The following is a 19,646-nucleotide window of genomic DNA, read 5'->3' on the forward strand; positions in this document are numbered from 1 at the left end:
ACCCAGGAAAAGACAAAAAACCAGGGGATATAAAACTTATCCCAACAGCCAGGAGTCCCCAACAAGGGACCCTAGGGAACAGCCGCACTAAGAACCTTGCGGCCAAAGGAAGCATCCGCCGATGCCTGAACATCTACTTTGTAGAATTTTGTGAAAGTGTGCACGGTCGACCAGGTCGCCGCCTTACACACCTGGGCTACAGAAGCCCCATGACGACAGGCCCAAGACGTACTCAGAGATCTAGTAGAGTGCGCCTTCACAGGCACAGGGGGAACCTTCCCCTGCAAAGCATAGGCCTGTTCAATGGTCTGCCTGATCCATTTGGCGATGGTAGAGGCCGAAGCCGCCATGCCCTTCCGAGGACCCTCTGGAAGAACAAACAAGGAGTCCGTCTTTCGAAAAGACTCAGTCGATTTAAGGTAAACCCTTATCGCCCGAACAACATCCAGAGAGTGCAATCTCACCTCCTTTGGATGTTTAGGCTTCGTGCACAACGAAGGCAAGACAATATCCTCATTAAGATGGAATTCCGAAACTCGTTTCGGAAGAAAAGAAGGATTAGGTCGCAAGACCACCTTATCCAAATGAATAACCAGGTACGGAGACTTGCAGGACAAAGCCGCCAGCTCCGACACTCTGCGAGCCGAAGTGATCGCCACCAAAAAGGCGACCTTTTTGGACAACATAGACAACGAGATCTCCCTGATCTGTTCAAAAGGAGCACGTTGTAACACAGATAGAACGAGATTCAAGTCCCAAGGGGGCAGAGGATCCCGCCTAGGGGGAACCAGATGCCGCACACCCTGAACAAAGGTGCCAACCAATGGGTTGGAAGCCACGGGACGTTGAAACAGAACGGCCAGAGCAGACACCTGACCCTTTATCGTAGCCAGCGCCAAACGCTGATCAACACCCGTTTGAAGGAAAGACAGCACACGGGACACCGAGTACGTGCGGGGTGAAAACCCCCTGGACTCACACCAGGCAAAATAGGCCTACCAAGTACGGTAATAAACCTTCCCTGAGGAAGACTTCCTCGCGTTGATTAAAGTATGAACGACCTCCGGAGAGAGACCCCTCTCCTTCAGGACCTCGGTCTCAACAGCCAGGCCGTCAAAGCCAGCGACTGTAAAGCAGGATGGTATATCGGTCCTTGAGACAGTAGATCGTCTCGAAGAGGTAGACGCCACGGGGCGTCGACCGCCAGATTCACGAGGTCTGCGTACCAGGACCGGCGAGGCCAGTCCGGTGCCACAAGAATCACCGTGTTGCGTTCCGAGTGTAACCTGCGAAGGAACCTGGACAGCAACTGAATCGGTGGAAACGCGTACATCAGCCTGTACTGATGCCACGGGGCCACTAACGCGTCCGACGCGTCTGCCCGAGGGTCGCGCGTCCTTGCCACGAACCTCTTCACCTTGTTGTTGAGACGAGACGCGAACAGGTCCACATCTGGCAGACCCCACTTCGCGCACAACATCTGGAAGACAGCCGGGTGGAGAGACCATTCCCCCTGATCCAGGGTCTGGCGACTCAGATAGTCCGCCTGCCAGTTCTCCACTCCCGGAATGTGAACCGCCGTTATCGCCGGGACATGAGTCTCGGCCCAAGACAGAATGTCGGCCACTTCTCGAGCCGCTCGGGCACTCCTGGTGCCCCCTTGGTGGTTGATGTAGGCCACCGCCGTGGCATTGTCCGTCTGCACCCGAACCGGGCAACCCTGCAGCCGGTCCGTCCAGTGATGAAGACAGAGACTTATCGCACGCAATTCCAGAATGTTGATCGGAAGGGAAGACTCCCCCTCCGACCAAGTCCCCTGGGCGGACAGAACGCCCAGAACTCCACCCCAGCCCGACAGGCTGGCATCCGTGGTGATTACCGTCCACGAGATCGGACGAAACGACTTGCCCCCGGACACCAACGGGGACTGGAGCCACCACAGAAGGTTACCTCTGGTGCGATGACTCAACGAGATTTGAAGATCCAGAGATTGAGGTCGCCCGTCCCACCTGGACAGGATCTCCGCTTGGAGACCCCGCGTGTGAAACTGGGCGAAAGGAATCGCCTCGAAGGCCGAGACCATCAATCCCAGACATCTCATACACATCCGCAGAGACGAGTTCGGAACGTCCCTGAGGGACCTGACTTCCTCCCGGAGAGTCCTGAGTTTGTCTTCCGGCAGGAAGACCTTCGCCTGCACCGAGTCCAGAATCATTCCCAGATAGGGGAGACGAACCGACGGACTCAGTGTCGACTTTGGAAAATTTATCGTCCAACCAAACTCCTGCAGAGTTTGCACCGTGACAGACAGGTCCTTCTCCAGACCCTGGCTGGTCGCAGACCGAACCAGAATGTCGTCCAGATACCCCAGGACAGAAACGCCCTGGGCCCTCAATAATGCCAGAACCGGTGCAAGCACCTTGGTGAAGACCCGCGGAGCCGAGGCGAGACCAAAGGGCAACGCCACGAACTGGTAGTGATCCTCCGCAATGGCAAATCGAAGGTATCTCTGATGACCCTCGAATATGGGGATGTGAAGGTACGCATCCTTCAAATCGATGGAGGCCATGAATTCCCCCGGAACCAGGGCAGCCACCACCGACCGCAGGGATTCCATGCGGAACTTGCGAACCCGCACAGAGCGGTTCAGAGCCTTCAAGTCCAGAATCGGACGAACCTTGCCCTCCTTTCTGGGCACGGTGAACAGATTGGAATAAAACCCCCGAAACCTGTCCCGATGAGGCACCGGAACCACCACTCCCTGAGCCCTCAGGTCCCGCACCGCCAGGTGCAGGTCCCGCAAGCGCTCTGGAGACAGTTGAAGATTTGAGGGAAAAAATCTGCTCTCCGGCCGAGAGAGAAACTCGATCTTGTAACCAGATCGAACGATTTCCTGAACCCATCTGTCCCGCACACGGGCCAACCAGGGCTGAAGAAAACCGAGCAAGCGTCCCCCCACCCCAAAACTGGGTGAGGGCGCCCCTTCAGGCCGAACTGTTATGGGCTGCAGATCCGGATTGGCCGGACTTCTGTTTACCAGACCAGGGCTTCTTCTGAGAGCCTTGACCTTTGAACGGTTTGCCCTTGTAGTGCGGCCGAAAGGCACGAAAGGACCCCTGAGGGGGCCGAAAATTAGCATGCTTCTTCCCAGAAGCCCCCTTAGCCTTGGGGAAATGGGGCAAGAGAGTGCTCTTACCCCCGGTGATCCCCTTAATCAACACATCCAGGGACTCCCCAAAAAGGCGAGACCCATCATAAGGTAGATTGGCTAAGGTCTTACGTGAAGATTGGTCCACCGACCAACATTTTAACCAAACCAGGCGGCGAGACAACACCGCCACGCTGTGCACACGTGCCACAAACGGAACCAGGTCCAGATCACACAGATACATGACACCCTGGTGGATTTGATCCACCATATCCAGGGTCGCCGGCGAGGCCGAGTCGGCCACTAGGACGCGCCTAAGCATCTGCGTCCAACTTGCGATCGCCTGGGCCGCCATGAGAGAAGCAAACAGAGCCTTAAGCATAGAACCCGTAACAGAATAAGTATGACGGGCAAGAGACTCCAGTCTCCTATCCGTGGCATCACGGAAAACAGGGGAATCCTCTGCAGGAATCGCAGTGGCTTTGTTCAAAACCGCAATTGCGTGATCCACTGGTGGAGGCACACACCACCTTTCATCAGTGGAAGGCGAAAAAGGATAACGCAGCTTGAATCTACTTGGTACCGCAAAAGGTTTGCGCAGATTGCGCCATTGATCCTTAACAGCGCGCTGAAAATCATCATTGCAGGGAAAAACCTGCGGCGTCCTGCGTTTCCTCTGCGTCGCATAAGCCGCCAAGGCAGCGGGGTGACACACTTCGTCCTGCAAACGCAGCGTTTGCTTAATGGAAGCAATCAACTCATCCATGATTGCAAGCTCTTCAGGCGAGCCAGGGGGAGAATTATCAACCCCCTCAACTTCAGCCTCCACCTCAGACCCCACTAGATCAAGAGAGGAGCGGGACCCCGATAAGGAGGCCCCCGCCATAACAGCCCCATCACCTTCACCCTCAGAATCAGAGGAAAGAGCAACTCTGGGCCTTTTAGTAGATTGAGCAGCCACCAGCATTTGCACCTGAGCAGCAAGGCCAGCCACAATAGTGGCTAAATCCCCCCCTGGGGGGGAAACAGCGGTCCCCTGGCTTTCCACCAATACTGTAGGAAATTTGCCCTCCTGAGAATCCATTGCCCCTGTAATGCCAGACAACCAAGGGTTAACTGCCCCTTCTAAGCAAGCGCGGCAAGCGCAGCCCACCGCACCACACTCAAGCACAATGAGACCCCCACAGGGAATATGCAAACTGAACACAGGCAATGGATAGCAAGAACAGAAGGATAAAACCTGAGGAGACCCTCGCCGCTGCTGCTGCCTCGATCGGTGTTCCTGGAAAGAGGAAGTGATGCTGCCAGGGCGCTCTATGTAAGCCTATGGAGGCTACAAGAAAATGGCCGCCATGCATGTTAACCATGCGGCCGGAGCGAGTGTAGGCAAAATGGCGTCGTTTGGCGCCGAAACCGCCGCTCCACAGTGCATTAAAACACACATTACATTCCAATATCAGAATACATGTCAGATCGCCGCAGCGATCGCTGTATATGCCCAAACATGCCCAAAAAAACATGCCCCACAGCACACAGCTTCTCACACTGACCAGTCTGACACACACAGTGTCATACAGCTCCCCCCCCCCCCCTTGCAGCCCACAGCATGCAGCCGAGAGATAGGGAGACAAGCAGTGTGAATAGAGGCAGGTTACACAGTCCCAGACTGACACCCCCCCAGACAGACAGGTCCCCACATAAATACACTTACCTCACATGGCGTGGGGGACCCGCACAGGCGAACAAGCCGCTGCACATGAGGCAGGGAGAGTCGCATTCAAGACGCACACAAGGGGGGTTAAGAAACCGCACAGCGTCCAGTGAGGTAGCCACCTCACCAATCATCCCTGCACCGAACAGGGATGGGTCGTTCACTGTGCCAGGAGCGTTACCTGACTGAACGCTCGATGGCAGACTGGGAAGCCACTGACCCACGACCTGCGACCAGGGGGATCAGCCCGAGACCCAGTCCGCATGATCCTCTTCATCCGAAGAACTAACTAACGCTGACAAAATAACAGCTAAGTAAAGGTAGAGAGAAAAACTCAAACAAAATTTTAAAAAGAAGAAAGAGTCTGGGACAGAAAGTCCCAGCACAGAGAGAGCCAGCCACTCCTGACAAGCTAGACATTAAAACTGAGATATGGTTGCAGGAAGTAGGAGGGTATTGACTGAGGGGACCACCCCTTGAGGGTGGGATATGTTAAAAGCTTTATTGTTAACATATTCTGTTGCCTAGCTACTCCTTCGGAGCAAAGTCTAATACCCCATATGTGACGAATATGAAGAGGCGGCGACTGTCGGAGGACGTAAGAGAAATATATATATTTATTTCAAAATTTTCCTTTTTTTGTTTATAGCGCAAAAATTGAAAAAAAAAACGCAGAAGTATATACCACCAAAAAAAAAATTTATTGGGGGGAAAAAACATGACAAATATTTGGGTACAGTGTTGCATGACCAACCAATTGTCAGTTAAAGTACCCCAGTGCCATATTGCAAAAAATGGCCTGGTTATGAAGGAGGGTGGGGGGGGTCACTCTCACGGAGGTCAAGTGGTTAGAGAGAGGAAGGTTTAAAACTAAGTTTGGACAATGTTTTTATGGCTTGTGTTCCTTTATCATTACCTACCGCACCCTCATATCTTGCAAATATCTTGCAAAGGAAAGAAAGTGAGGAACAATCCCCCCAATTGGGTCACAAGCAGCAATAAGAAACTGACAAAAAAATTAAGAATATATCCCACTGTAAAAAAAAAAAAAAATATCTTTGGCTGGAATTGAGCTTTAAGAAAGAAAAGAAATGGCAAAGAAATCCAAAAGATCTTGTACATAATCTAGACCAAATGCTGCAAATATATTTCAAGGAAAAAAACAAATATACTCACTGAGACTACTTAGTTGTCGAATAATATTTGCCAAAGAGATATTTGTTACACATTCCAGTTCATTCTTGATTCCCCTTGGAAGAGCAGTGTGGCACAGATGCCTGGGATCGATGTTTCGTTTAACAAGAGGCATCCTTGGATGAAGCGGGATACCTTCTTACCTATAAGAAAATAAGAGACAATTGGATTATTATTATTATTATTATTATTATATGGCAATAAAACATCTTGACCTGAAACTGTAACCATAATAAAGTGAATTTACTAAAACTAGAACAGACAAAATGTGGAGCAGCTGCTCATGGCAACCAATTAGCTTCTACCATTTATTTTCAAAGCTTAACTGAACCCACTAAGGCTAGAAGCAGATTGGTTACTATGTACAGGTGCTTCATATTTGGTTTGCTCCAGTTTTAGTAAATCCCCCCCCCCCCCCAATGTTTTTTACATTTTTGATGGATTGAGGGCAGAATTAGATTTCATCCTGGTCTTTTCAGCTTACAAGGACCTTGGGAAAGGGAAAAAAAGGTCTTCTGGTCTTACAGACATGGCTGTAAAACATTGTCTATGACTTGACTGGCCAATGGCCAAAAGTCAAATCACTCATAAAATTCCTTACAGCACAACTAAAGGCAAAAAATAGGATTGTTGCCCTCTACAGGAGTAGGACTAGGCAGACAACACAAAAGCTTGACTACATCCTGTGGGACGTCCTCAGCTGGCATAACCCCCCTCTCTGCTTAGAGATACTCATTTTTTTAACAAGTAACAGAAGCATAAAAACTTCTTAGAGGGGTGGGGACCGTGTCTGTCCATTAACGATATTACGGTGAATCAAAAAACCACATTTTCTCCTCTGTTCATTGACAGACATAGCTCCTTATTCTTCACCATAGGGACAACCCAAAGCAGTGCCAAACATGAGGGGTGGGAATAACAAACCCAAGGCTAAACACAATCCAATCCAGATAATAGTAGCTCAACTAGAACAGGAGCACAACCTGAAATACACCCTAAAGAGTGAAAAACAGACACTCTAAATCACAGCCTGCAAAAACTTTGCTGCCAAAAGAGGCAAAAGCAGATGCCAAAACATCCATGTTGTAAAACTTAGAAAAAATACGCACCGACGACCAAGTGGCCGCCACCAACGCCTGATGACAACCATTGCTTGCTGGTAAGCCTTGGGTGACCACTGGATCTTAAAAAATATCCAGCCTGTCGCCCAGTCCAGCAGTTGATTGTAGATTCTCACAGGAAAAATAGAAAAATCTATTAAAAAGGAAAAAAATTGCCAGGACCGAAGAGTGCCTATAGCTGAGACTGTGAGTATACACCCTGGGACTGCCCATAGGAGTAGTCAAGCTTTTTTCTGCCTAGTGTCCTTCTCCTGTAGGGAGCAGTATAATCCAATGGTTAAGAAGATCAGGAGCTGTGTCCATCAACGAACGATAGAGAAAACCATAACCGCACGGGACGATTTATGGGTGACAAACTAAACAGATTTGGCTGCAGCAGCCTCGGCTTCATCCTCAAACATAAATGACTCCTGCACAGACGTAATCAATGCATATACTAGGGCCTCTTTTGTGTGGCACAGCAACCATGGAGGAATCATCCTCACTGACGGTTCAGAGAAACATGGACTCAGACCCCGCAGGGTGGTCCCATCCGCAGCAACCAAAACCAAACCAGATGCAGGATCTAATGAGACAGGAGAGTGGGGGGCTCAATCACTAAGCCAACCACTATCCTTACCCCAGACAGCAGGTGCCGACTGAGGCCCGCAAAAAGAGGGGCCAACGAAAGAACCCCGCAAGGGGGGCCCCCCCAAGGAGGCCGTAAATGGACCCCCCCTAAAGGGGGCCACTAGCCGCTAATGAGGGAAAACCCGCAGACAGACTACCCCCACAGAGCCACTGGGGAAGGCGGATGCCCCACAGCACCCTGGCAGCTACACCTGCCTGGGACCCTGTTCTCCCACCCCATAAGCCGCCCTACCAGAAGGGGGGCGGCCTAGAAGGCCGCGGCCAAAATTTTTTCCCGCGTGACTCGCGGGGGACCCGCGACCAGTCAGGGAGCGGAGGGGAGACGGACCTCCGGGGGTACAATGGCGGCATTAGCTTCCACAACTGGGGCTACCAGCCAGTAGGCCGAAAGCCGGGGCCTAAATTTTTGGCCTGCCCAATCTCGTGGTACTCGGCTTCGCAGATACCAAGCCACCTGCCCCCCAAGCCCACCAGCTCTCCGGACCCAAAAAGGCCACCCACCCCAAAGAAGGCCCACCAAGGAAGACAGGGGGACAGCACGCCCACAGGCACCAAGGCCAGGGGCACCCACAGCCTGTAAACAAGTGGACAAAATCAATGAACGGTGGAGAAAACCTATTTTAGTTTTGAACAGAGTGGAGATATATTTGAATACCTGTGTCCCCAAAAGGGAGATTCACCCTCTCTATTTCTCCCGTTTACCATTATCCTTGAAAGTGAAAAGTAAAAAAATCCCAAATTTTGGCTTGTCACCAGAAAATTATTAGAGGGGATATCTTCCAACGGAAACACTAGTTCTGGTGACCTGGGGGTCCCCATGGGATTCCTTTTATTTGCAGGGATTTCCTCTCCCTTCCTTTTATGTGATGGGACAGAAAGTGAAGGGAAATCTCCCCAATGGGACACAGATGACAAAAAAATAAACTGACAGGGGTTATGACCCTCCCTTAATCTATACTTAAGAAAAAAAAAAAAAAAGTTGCCTATAGTTCTACTGGAAGTTTTTCTGGAAAGCTAAATTTGATTAGTCAGCTCCATACTAGGGTGGAGGAATATCTCACTTTCCAAAGTTGTAAAGCATTATAAAGACCCTTCGATAGACCGCTCTCCATCCAAAATGTAGTAATATTTCAGATAAAGGTCTTCTCCTGTGTGGGCGAAGTATCATGATTTTTTAAAAGAATAATAATTTTTCTTGATGTATAAAAGAATCGGATGAGGACTTTGATTACACCACACAATATAGCTAGAGGTTATACAGTTACAACTAAAGCATTGAAATTGTATTTCTTTCACAGTCAATTGATATGCAAGCTGCCTTCTAAATTGATAAGACTTCCTTTCTTAGACTGCAGTATAAGGGAAGTCCAACAAGCAGTACTTTCTTTCATTTTGAGATTTACACTGTCTGCTGCTTTGTCCGGCGGAAACTTGATGATAATTAAATAATACATTATGTCAGAAGCACTTACAATAAAACAGAGCTCTAGTGTGCAAGCATGTGAGCCTGACAACACAATATACAATACATGTGTTATAATACAGTACAGCATGATCACCCCAGACAGGACAAGCAAAAGAGTTAAAATAAAGGCTACATTTTTTATTGAAAGACAAGTACTCTCTGTATCTGAAGGCTTGCATGGAATTAATAGCAGAGAGGTTCAATAGCCAACACAGTGCAGCTCGTTTTGATACAGAAAATGCTATATTAACTAACACGTGTGGTGGAAAACAAAAGGCTATTGCGTTGTAGTACAAAAATATATCAGGACATATAGAAGAGTATCTATGCAATATGCTTTCTCGGACAAATGGAGCTACATGACAAGTGCAAACAGAAGTGCTACTACCCATACAGCTCACCAATAAACAAGCTCCCAGGTTCCCGATCCACAGCTGTTTAACTGAGTACATATGTAGAAAGATGATCCGCACATCGGTAATTGCTCTTAAAAAAAATCTTCATCTTTATTCAGGAACCACAAAACACAACTGCTAATAAGATCAGTTGACATGTTTCAGCCTATAAGGCCTTAGTCATAACTACATTTAGACACAAAACTTTGAAATATATAGTGACTCTACAGATCACAGGCTCCACCCATTCATTGTCCCAATTAATTGCAGACAACTAGCAAAAATTAGAATCAGTTGTAGTATATACTAAGGAAACCCATGTATGTGCCACTTAATATCCACAAACTACACAATGATAGTATACATAAATGAAAATAATAAAGAAAAAGGTATAAAGAGACCAAGCGAGAAGAGAGATACTGGAGAGAGACAGTTTAATGTATGTGCAGATCTAGATCCCATCTCGGGTTTAACCTCTGGAACATGACAAGTGTTATAAATGGTCTAAACTATATTTGCTATAAGGCACTTGTGGGCTACCACCTAAGGAATCTTTCACACATGGATTCCGTCGGACGGACTCTGTTTTTCTCAGCGGGGGATCGATCCGCTGATCCCCCACTGAGCAGGAGGATGACCGCTGTTCTCCGCGCTGTGTGCGTCTCTATGGGGGAATCAGATGGTAATGGACCATCTGTTCATTCTCATCCGATCCACTGGACGGATGGAAAATAGGGTTTCCATCTGTCCAGATTTGACGGATCGGATCGGATGTCCGCTCACATCCGATGGCCCATAGAGATGCATAGGGTGACCATTCAGATCCGCCAAAAAAACTGACAGGCGGATCTGAACAGTCCGCCTGTGTGAAAGGGGCCTAAGGCATAAGAGGCCAGCACCAAAACATAAAATTTTAAAAGATATACATATTTTCATTTGAGCTGGGTTAAGTGACTTTTAACGTGACATGGTTGTTGGTGCCAGATGGGCTGGTCTGAGTATTTCAAAAACTGCTGATCTACTAGGATTTTCACACACAACCATTACAGGGAATGGTCCCAAAAAAGAGAAAATATCCGGTGAGTGGCAGTTGTGTGGATGAAAATGCCTTGTTGATGTCAAAGGAAAATTGGCAGACTGGTTCAAGATGATAGAAAGGCAACAGTAACTCAAATAACTACTCGTTACAACCAAGGCATGCAGAATACCATCTCTGAAGGCACAACACATTGAACCTTGAAGCAGATGGGCTACAGAAGCAGCTGTAGACCACACTGGGTGCCACTCCTGTCAGCTAAGAACACCAAAAACTGAGTCGACAATTCCCACAGCCTCACCAAAATTGGACAATAGAAGATTCTAAAAACTTTGCCTGGTCTGAAAAATCTCTATTTCAGCTGCGACATTCAGATGGTAGGGTCAAAATTTGGTATAATCAACATGAAAGCATGGATCCATACTGCCTTGTATCAACAGTTCAGGCTGGTGGTGGTGTAATGGTTTTGGGGGATATTTTCTTGGCACACTTTGGGCCCCTTAGTACCAATTGAGCATTGTTTACATGCCACGGCCTACCTGAGTAATGTTGCTGACCATGTCCATCCCTTTATGACTACAGTGTACCCATCCTCTGATGGCTACTTCCAGCAGGATAATGCACCATGTCACAAAGCTCAAATCATGTCAAACTGGTTTCTTGAACATGACATTTCACTGTACTCCAATGGCCTCCACAGTCACCAGATCTCAATCCAATAGAGCGCCTTTGGGATGTGGTGGAACTGGAGATTCGCATCATGGATAAGCAGACAACAAATCTGCAGCAACTGTGTGATGCGATCATGTCAGTTGGGCCAAAATCTCTGAGAAATGTTTCCAACACCTTGTTGAATCTATGCCACGAAGAATAAAGGCAGTTCTGAAGGTAAAAAGGGAGTCCAACCTGGAACTAGCAAGGTGTACCTAATAAAGTGGCCGGTGAGTATATTTCAAGCCTCATGGAAGTGGGTCTTTACCTGTGAGGCCTCATATGCAACTCCAAAAAAATTGGGGCACGGTGTAAAATCTACAGAATGCAATGATTTGCAAATCTCATAAACCCTTATTTTATTCACAATAGAAAAAAGAAAACATTTCAAAAAGGTTTAAACTGAGAAAATGTACCGTTTAAGAAATAATTAACCACTTAAGCCCCGGAAGATTTTACCCCCATTCCGACCAGGGGGTATTTTGCGATTCGGCACTGCGTGACTTTAACGGACAATTGCGCGGTCGTGCGACGCTGTACCTAAACGAATTTGGCGTCCTTTTTTTCCCACAAACAGAGCTTTCTTTTGGTGGCATTTGATCACCTGTGCGATTTTTTGATCACGCGCTATAAACAAAAAAAGAGCGTGAATTTTGCAAAAATAGCAATATTTTTCACATTTTTTATATGAAATTCCCCCCCAAAAAAATGTAAAAATCAAAATTTTTTAACATTTTCGGCCAATTTGTTTTATGCTACCTATGTTTGGTAAAAAAAATTGCAAAAAGCGTATTTTGATTGGTTTGCGCAAAAGTTATCGCGTTTACTAACAAAGGGAAAGATTTTTGTCATTTTTGTTGTTTTTTTTTTTAACGCGTAATGGCGGCGATCTGCGATTTTTTTTGCGGTACTGCGACATTGCGGCGGACAGATCGGACCATTGACTGACATTTTTGACACTTTTGGGGTTACCAGTGACATTTCTACAGTAATCAGTGCTATATATATGCACTGTTACTGTAAAAATACACTGGTAGTGAAGGGGTTAACTTTATTTGGGAGGAAGGGGCTGTGTGTGTCCCTAGGGGCGTGCTTTCTACTGTGATTGGCTGTGGCTTGAGCTGTAAGGACACTGATCAACGGATCTACATAGTAGATCCATGTGATCAGTGTCTTTACAGCGAGGAGAATGACAGGTCGCTTGTTTACACAAGCTGCCTGACATTCTCCCTCTCCCCCGCCGATCGCCGAGTGGCCGGCGGACATCGGGTCCGCTGGTCGCACGCGCGGGGGGGGTCCGTGACCACGCGGGAGCGCGCCTCCGGGGGCGCGCGCTCGCTCCCTAGACCCTCACAAGCAAGCAACGTAGCCCTACGTTAGTTTGCCTGTGAGGGGCTGACCGCCGACATAGATAGTCGTGCGGCGGTCGGCAAGTGGTTAAGGCAATTTTGAAGTTGATGGCAGCAACACGTCTCGAAAAAGTTGAGGCAGGGCAACAAAAAGCTGGCAAAGTAATACAGGCCATAACTGATGCATTTTATTTCCTTCAACAAGTGGGATTAAGGAACTCTTTACCTAGGTGATCGGCTGTGTCCAATCACAGCAGATCCCATGTAAACACAAACGTGCCGCTTATTGTCTCTCCTCGCCTCACACTGGCAGAGTGTGAGGAGAGGAGAGCCGATCAGTGGCATCTCCTCGCAGGGGAGACTGTACAGTTAATCAGGGCACTGATCATCAGTGGCCTGATTACAGTGCAGCTCCAACAGAGCCCTATAAGTGATGCCAGTCTTTGCCCCATAAGTGAAGCCAGTCTGTGCCCATCAGTGACACCAATCAGTGCTGCCTTTCAGTGCCCACCAGTGCCACCTAATAGTGCCCATCAGTGCAGCATATAAATGCCACCTAATAGGTGTCGCCTCATCAGTGAAGGAGAAAAATTACTTATTTACAACATTTTCTGACAAAAACTAAGAAACTTTATTTTCAAAATGTTTTGGTCTTTTTTCATTTTTTTTTGTTTTAGTAAAAAATAGAAAACACAGCAGTGATTAAATACCAACAAAATATTGATATACCACATAGCTGCACAGTATGTTTTATTGACCTCCTTACTGTTACTCCTTTTTCTTTACTGTTGTTGATGTTCATCACCAAGTAGTATTGCACTGTTCTGGTCACGGGTGGGGGGGAAACCTGGGGCAGGGCCCTGGGGGTGGGGGCCCTGCTCGGGCTGGCGCAGACCGGCGGTCGCCCACGGACCATTGAAGAGGGATTCGGAGAGGGACTGGGGTTAGCGCTGGACGAGCTGGGTCCTCTCCCTCCTCTCTTGGCTTTTAGAATTGACCCATTGCCGCAATGTGACCTGTAATGTTCTTATCCCAACATGAACATCTCCTGTTGTATCTGTTCCTTGTTTTAATTTGAAAAATTCAATAAAAACCTATTGTAATTAAATACCAACAAAAGAAAGCTCTATTTGTATGATAAAAATGTCATTTGGGTACAGTATTGCACGAACGCGCAATCATCATTCAAAGTGTGACAGCTCAGAAAGCTGAAAATTGGCCTGGGCAGGAAGGTGGGGAAAGTACCCTGTATTGAAGCTGTTAAAGACCCAGTATTACCTTGCCCATGCAGGGAATAGTGACAATTCTAGCCAGGGCCGTGGTAAAGCTTCTGTGTTTTGACATTAGGTCTTGTCTTAAAAAGAGTTGTAAATGCAGAAGGATGTTTATCTTAATGCATTCTATGCATAAAGATTCAAAGCCTTCTGTGTGCAGCAACCCCTTTCAGCCCCCCTAATGCTTACCTGAGCCCCATCTCGATCCAACGACATTCACAAATCCCTCGGCCGCCCGGGACCCCCCTCCTCATTGGCTAAGACACAGCAGCGGTGCCGTTGGCTCCCGCTGTTGTCAAAGTGAGTTAGCCAATGAGGATAGGGAGGGGCATGGCCGAACCGCAGCGCCTTGTCTGAATGGATACAGGGAGCTGCAGCTCGGCTCGGGTGCCCCCATAGTAAACTGCTTGCTGTGGGGCACTCAACAGAAGGGAGGAGCCAGGAGAGCCAAAGAGGGACCAGAGAAGAGGAGGATCCAGGCTGCTCTGTGTAAAACCAACTGCATAGAGGAGGTAAGTATAACAGATTTATTATTTTTATTGGGAAAAAAAACAGACTTTACAATCACTTTAAGTCCTGGCTGTAATTTGATAATGTTCTTGAAACAAAAAGGCTGCATTCCCACCTGATAGGAGCAATTTTCAGACATTTTTTATTTGTGAGTTTTTGAGCATTTTAGAAGCATATAACAAGTGTTTTATAGCTTCAGGTGTTTTTGTTTAGCCAACAGAAAGCTTTAGGAGGTGGTGAGGTGAAGGAGATTAGGGGTAGATTAAAGTACAAGTCCATTTGAATGTGACCAACTGTTACTTGAATGTGACCAACTGTTACTAGATGGTTTAAGACTTGAAGTGAAGCTTTATAAAAAAACACAGAGCCAGGAACAGAGAGGTGCACAAGAGGAGAATTTTCCCAATAATAAAGGAAATAAAGAATACCTTGCAAAGTCTATATTAGGTAGGACTATTACTTTTACATTTTAAATAGTGGATGGATTGGCTTTAAAAAGCTGCACATCCAACGTTTTTATTTTATGTATTACGATTCTTCAAAAGAACAAAGAAAATATCCTGGGAAAAGCAAATACATACATGAGCCTCTAGCAGTATGGAAATATCTTATACATAAAGCATATATTTACATCATAAATATATATTTATGATGTAAATGTATGATTTATGAAGTAGTCCCCTCTTTTCCTTCAAATTTCTGTAGTAAACAACATACAACATACCCATTTCAAATGATCTGATGCAGAAAGGCCCAAAGGAGAAAATAAACTGAAGTAAAGTTATTGCAAGGTTATTACAGAGTTCTATGTCCTGGGGTTTTATTGACATCACTGAAAATCACTTTGTAGCTGAAGACCTGAGTCACATGAGCTGAAGCAGAACATAACACTCCCTGAATTACTCTGATTACACCAGGATAGGGATAAAAAAAAAAAAAAAAACAAACAAGGTAAGTAGATCAGAGAAACGATAAAAAGCACACAGAGAGAAGTTAGTGCACCAAATATACATCTGAACCACTAAACTTGACAACAGAGAGATCATCCTGGTTCTAAGCCATTTGATATCAAATCATAATTATTCATCAAAGTATTCTAATTGCAGATAATATAGCAATTCGGAGCAATCAATCCTGTTAATTACAATGAGTTTTCCAACATACTTGAAAGTGTTGGGTACCTGCAGCAGCCAGAGTTTTCACAAATGGGCAGCTGGAAAGGTATGTGGCATCTTCTTGCATAGGTGCTCAACCTGTGGGCCTCCAGCTTTTGCAGAACTACAAGTCCCATCATGCCTCTGGGGGTCATGCTTGTTAATGTCAGCCTTCCAATGCCTCAGGTTGAGCACCCATATTTTACAGGCTGAACCTTCTTTCATTTTGACCCTGTAGTGACAGGGTCACTTTCACCAAGAATAAGGGGCACTGCCCGCCTCCCTGCCATGCAATGTATCATGGGTATGTGAATTACAGGACTGGCTGAAAAGAATTTTAAAGTGGTTCTAAATGCAGAGGTTTTATTTTTTTTTACCTTAATGCATTCTATGCTTTAAAATAAAAACCTTCTGCACCTCCCCTCCGCCCCCAGTCCCCCTTATACTTACCCGAACTCTATGTAGATCCAGCGATGTGCATGAGAGCAGTGGCTCTCTTGGGTTTCTCTCTCCTCATTGACTCACACAGCAGCAGAAGCCATTGGCTTCTGCTGCTGTCAATCACAGCCAGTGAGCCAATGTGGAGACAGAGGAGGGGCAGGGCCAAGCCATGGGGACCCAAAAAGAAGAGGATCGAGGCTGCTCTGTGCAAGTATAATGTGTTTGTTATTAAAAAAAAAAAAAAGTTTAGAAGCACTTTTATGCCTCCTATTTACATGCATTCACGCCAATACATGTAGAACAAAACACTTTGAATTTAAAATCTTTCACATCTGACATTATAGGTGCTCCTTAAATTGTGCTTGAAGGGTTTCTAAAGGCTGATGGGTTTTTAATTTTGTGCATTCTATGAAAGGTAAAAAAACGTCAAATAAAATAATGTGATGAGTGCGTTGATAGATGCTAAAGCTGCAACCAAAAGGTCCTTTTACCTAATGTGGAATAAATTAAGTTATAATAATGTTTGGTGCGCTATAACTACTAATATCGTGTCTCGTGCAAAAAATATTTAAACAAATATGTGCTATACTCACAATACACAAAAATATTCTCAGATAAACCAATTATATGCAAAAGAACACAGTGAACAGGTGAATAAATCAATGGTGAAGTAAATGTGATCAAATGTGTTAAAAGAAATGTCCATAAAGTCCAAATTCATCCATGGTGCTTCAACGCAAATAAAATGTAGGATCCAAAATTGAAACTCCAAACGGTGCTTTATCTAATTCAAAAGAAATGTGTTTGAATCCCACCACCTTACCCGACGGATAGAAGTAAGGTGCAAAAAAACTCCCAAATCGGTTCCCCGTGTGAAAAAAAGGATCACAAATATTGCAGACTCACCCAGTGCTGAGGAAAAAAAAATCAAAGCCTCTTACCAGATGAAAATGTCACTGCGCTTGGAATCTATCCCACTGGGGGTTTCCTTTCCTCCAACACCAGCAGATTCAATCGTGGATGATCTCTATACACCAGGGGTCTTCAAACTATGGCCCTCTAGTTGTTCAGGAACTACAATTCCCATCATGCCTAGTCATGTCTGTGAATGTAAGAGTTTTGCAATGCCTCATGGGACGTGTAGTTCTGCAACAGCTGGAGGGCCGTAGTTTGAGGATCCCTGCTATACTCCTCCATATAACTCCAATGTGTAACCTCATAGTGCTTCATGTTTCCACCGGGCTCGGCTGCAGCGCCCCACACCTAGCCGTTACCTGCCAGACCTCCAACCACAGGCGGGGCAACAGATTGACTGGATGACCAGGGGAGGATTACCCAATCGGGGCCTGGCCTCCAGACTGGCTTGGGAGGGGCTTGTCCTTCAGCGTCAAGCGGTAATTGGATCCCGCTGCTGTCAATCACAGCCAGTGAGAAGGGAGCAGGGGCGGCCCCACGCCCCATTCTGTGTGTCTGACACATACAGCAGGCTCAGAAAGAAGCATGCACAAGTGGCTCCATAGCAAGTGGCTTGCTATATAGGGGCACTAGGCAGGGGGAGGAGCCAAGAGCACCGATGGGGGACCTGAGAAAAGAAGGATTGTGGCTGCTCTGTGCAAAAAAAAAAAAACACTGCATGGGGCAGGTAAATATGTTTGTTATTTTAGGAAAAGAAAAAAAAAATTAAGATCACTTTAACTTGACAGCCTAGCACCAGGGCAGCCATCAGAAATTTTGGGGCCCCTTACACAGCTTTAGGCATGGGCCCTCCGGGCCTGAACACCAGGTTACATCCTCCTCCTCTGCGGGGGCCTGTGAATGCATATGATTGGCTGCTAGGATGCCAGGCGGTCCTAGCAATCAATAATTTTGACAGCGGTGGCCAGCGGCAGGATGGGAGTCAGGAGCCAGTGCAGCGGGTGGCACCACTAGGAGTCGGGACTAGTTGTCAGTGTAGGGGAGGAAAGGAACAAAAGAGGTGCCAACTTGGACCACGGGGCATCCCGAGGGACTGGGCCCCTCGGGACGCCCGGGCCCCCTACATCTGTACGGGCTGTACCCCCCTGATGGCAGCCCTGCCTAGCACCCAAAGAAAACGACAAGCAAGCACGGTTTTTTTATTTACAAAAAAAAGCTCATAAAGGTCTTTGCAAATCTATGTATTCTTTTCTCACAATTAGGATGAATGCACTTGCAAAAATACAATTCCTATGTAATATTTATTTAAGCATCAGGAAGTCCATTGAAAATCTACTTTACCGAGAACTACAGACTAAATCAGGAGGTCACATTCTACTGCAGTATTCTCTCACAAAAGTTCACTACCCTACTTTGTTTAAGGCATCAGGAGCTAGATTTCCATACTTGACTTCAGCTGCTAGGCAACAGATCAAGTTTTCTTTGATGTCAGATATCCTAGCTGGCAGCTCTTTGCTAGTAAATCATGGATAGAAGCTTGGGATATTCTGGGATTATGTACATTTACAGATGTAAGGTTCAAATGTACAGTTCCTTCTCTATTTGCTACATTAGTGTTTCTCAACCTTTTTTTCAGGCAATGCATCCATTAAAATTTGACATAATCTTGAGGCACCCCATTCTAAAATGTAAAAATGAAACTAATCGTTTTACATAACGCAGCAACATTCACACAGGTAGGGCACCCAACATTAGAGGTAATGCATTCTTCGAAAGCAAATACACCTTTGCACACTGGTACTGACTAATTCTAATATTTATCTTCTTCCTCAGTTCCTCGCTATCAGATAATTTGATCCCAATGCTGATAAGGAGGGGCAGGGGAGAGGCAAACAAGGATGCAAGGCAGACACCCGACTTACTTCTTATTAACTGATGGCGTCATTGGTTGTTAGGACACTGGTAGTGAGACGGTTGTAATGGTGCACAATTTAAACCTGTGGCTTTGTCCATGCAGGCTTGATCCAACTGGTGGCTTGTATACAGATTTTGGGCAATTTTTTGGAATTTTTCCAAGGCACCCCTAAAGAAACCTGATGGCACCCTGGTTGAAAAAGGCTGTACACAGTGGCTAAGTGGATAGCACTTCCGCCTAACAGCACTAGGGTTTTCTGTTCAAACCCAAACCATGACACTACCTGCCTGGAGTTTGCATGTTCTCCCTGTGCCTGTGTGGTTTTCCTCCAAGTACTCCGGTTCCTCCCACACTCTAAAAACATACTGATAGGTTCATTGGACCTAATTTAAATTTACCCTAGTATGTGTATGTATGAATGGGGGTTAGGGATCTTAGATTGTAAGCTCTTGTGAGGGCGGGGACTGATGTGAGTGTATAATATTATATATATATATATATATATATATATATATATATATATATATATATATTGTGACAGGAAGTCAGGTAAATCTGGGAATGTAGTCACTGAGAGGAGACACATTCCCACCTGCTTTGAAAGTTCACTGATACTATAGGGTGTTGGCTGCAGAGAGAGCCAGCAGGAAGTTGAAAACCATTCAGCTGTTCAGAAT

At 46.4% G+C, this 19,646-nt stretch overlaps 1 protein-coding gene across 2 annotated transcripts in view; it reads right to left on the minus strand.

Annotated features, from left to right (window-relative positions):
* Positions 1-19,646, minus strand: part of WASF1 (WASP family member 1) — a 237,917-nt gene that overhangs the window by 155,779 nt on the left and 62,492 nt on the right. For both annotated transcript variants that reach the window (XM_082251581.1, XM_082251582.1), the window contains exon 2: positions 6,036-6,196. In XM_082251581.1, coding sequence (XP_082107707.1) covers positions 6,036-6,168 — 133 coding nt within the window. In that variant the 5' untranslated portion in view covers positions 6,169-6,196. The remainder of the gene's footprint in view (positions 1-6,035; positions 6,197-19,646) is intronic.

The sequence above is a fragment of the Pelophylax lessonae genome (genome assembly GCF_965119305.1).
Source record: "Pelophylax lessonae genome assembly, chromosome: 3".
In the NCBI taxonomy this organism is placed as follows: Eukaryota; Metazoa; Chordata; class Amphibia; order Anura; family Ranidae; genus Pelophylax; species Pelophylax lessonae.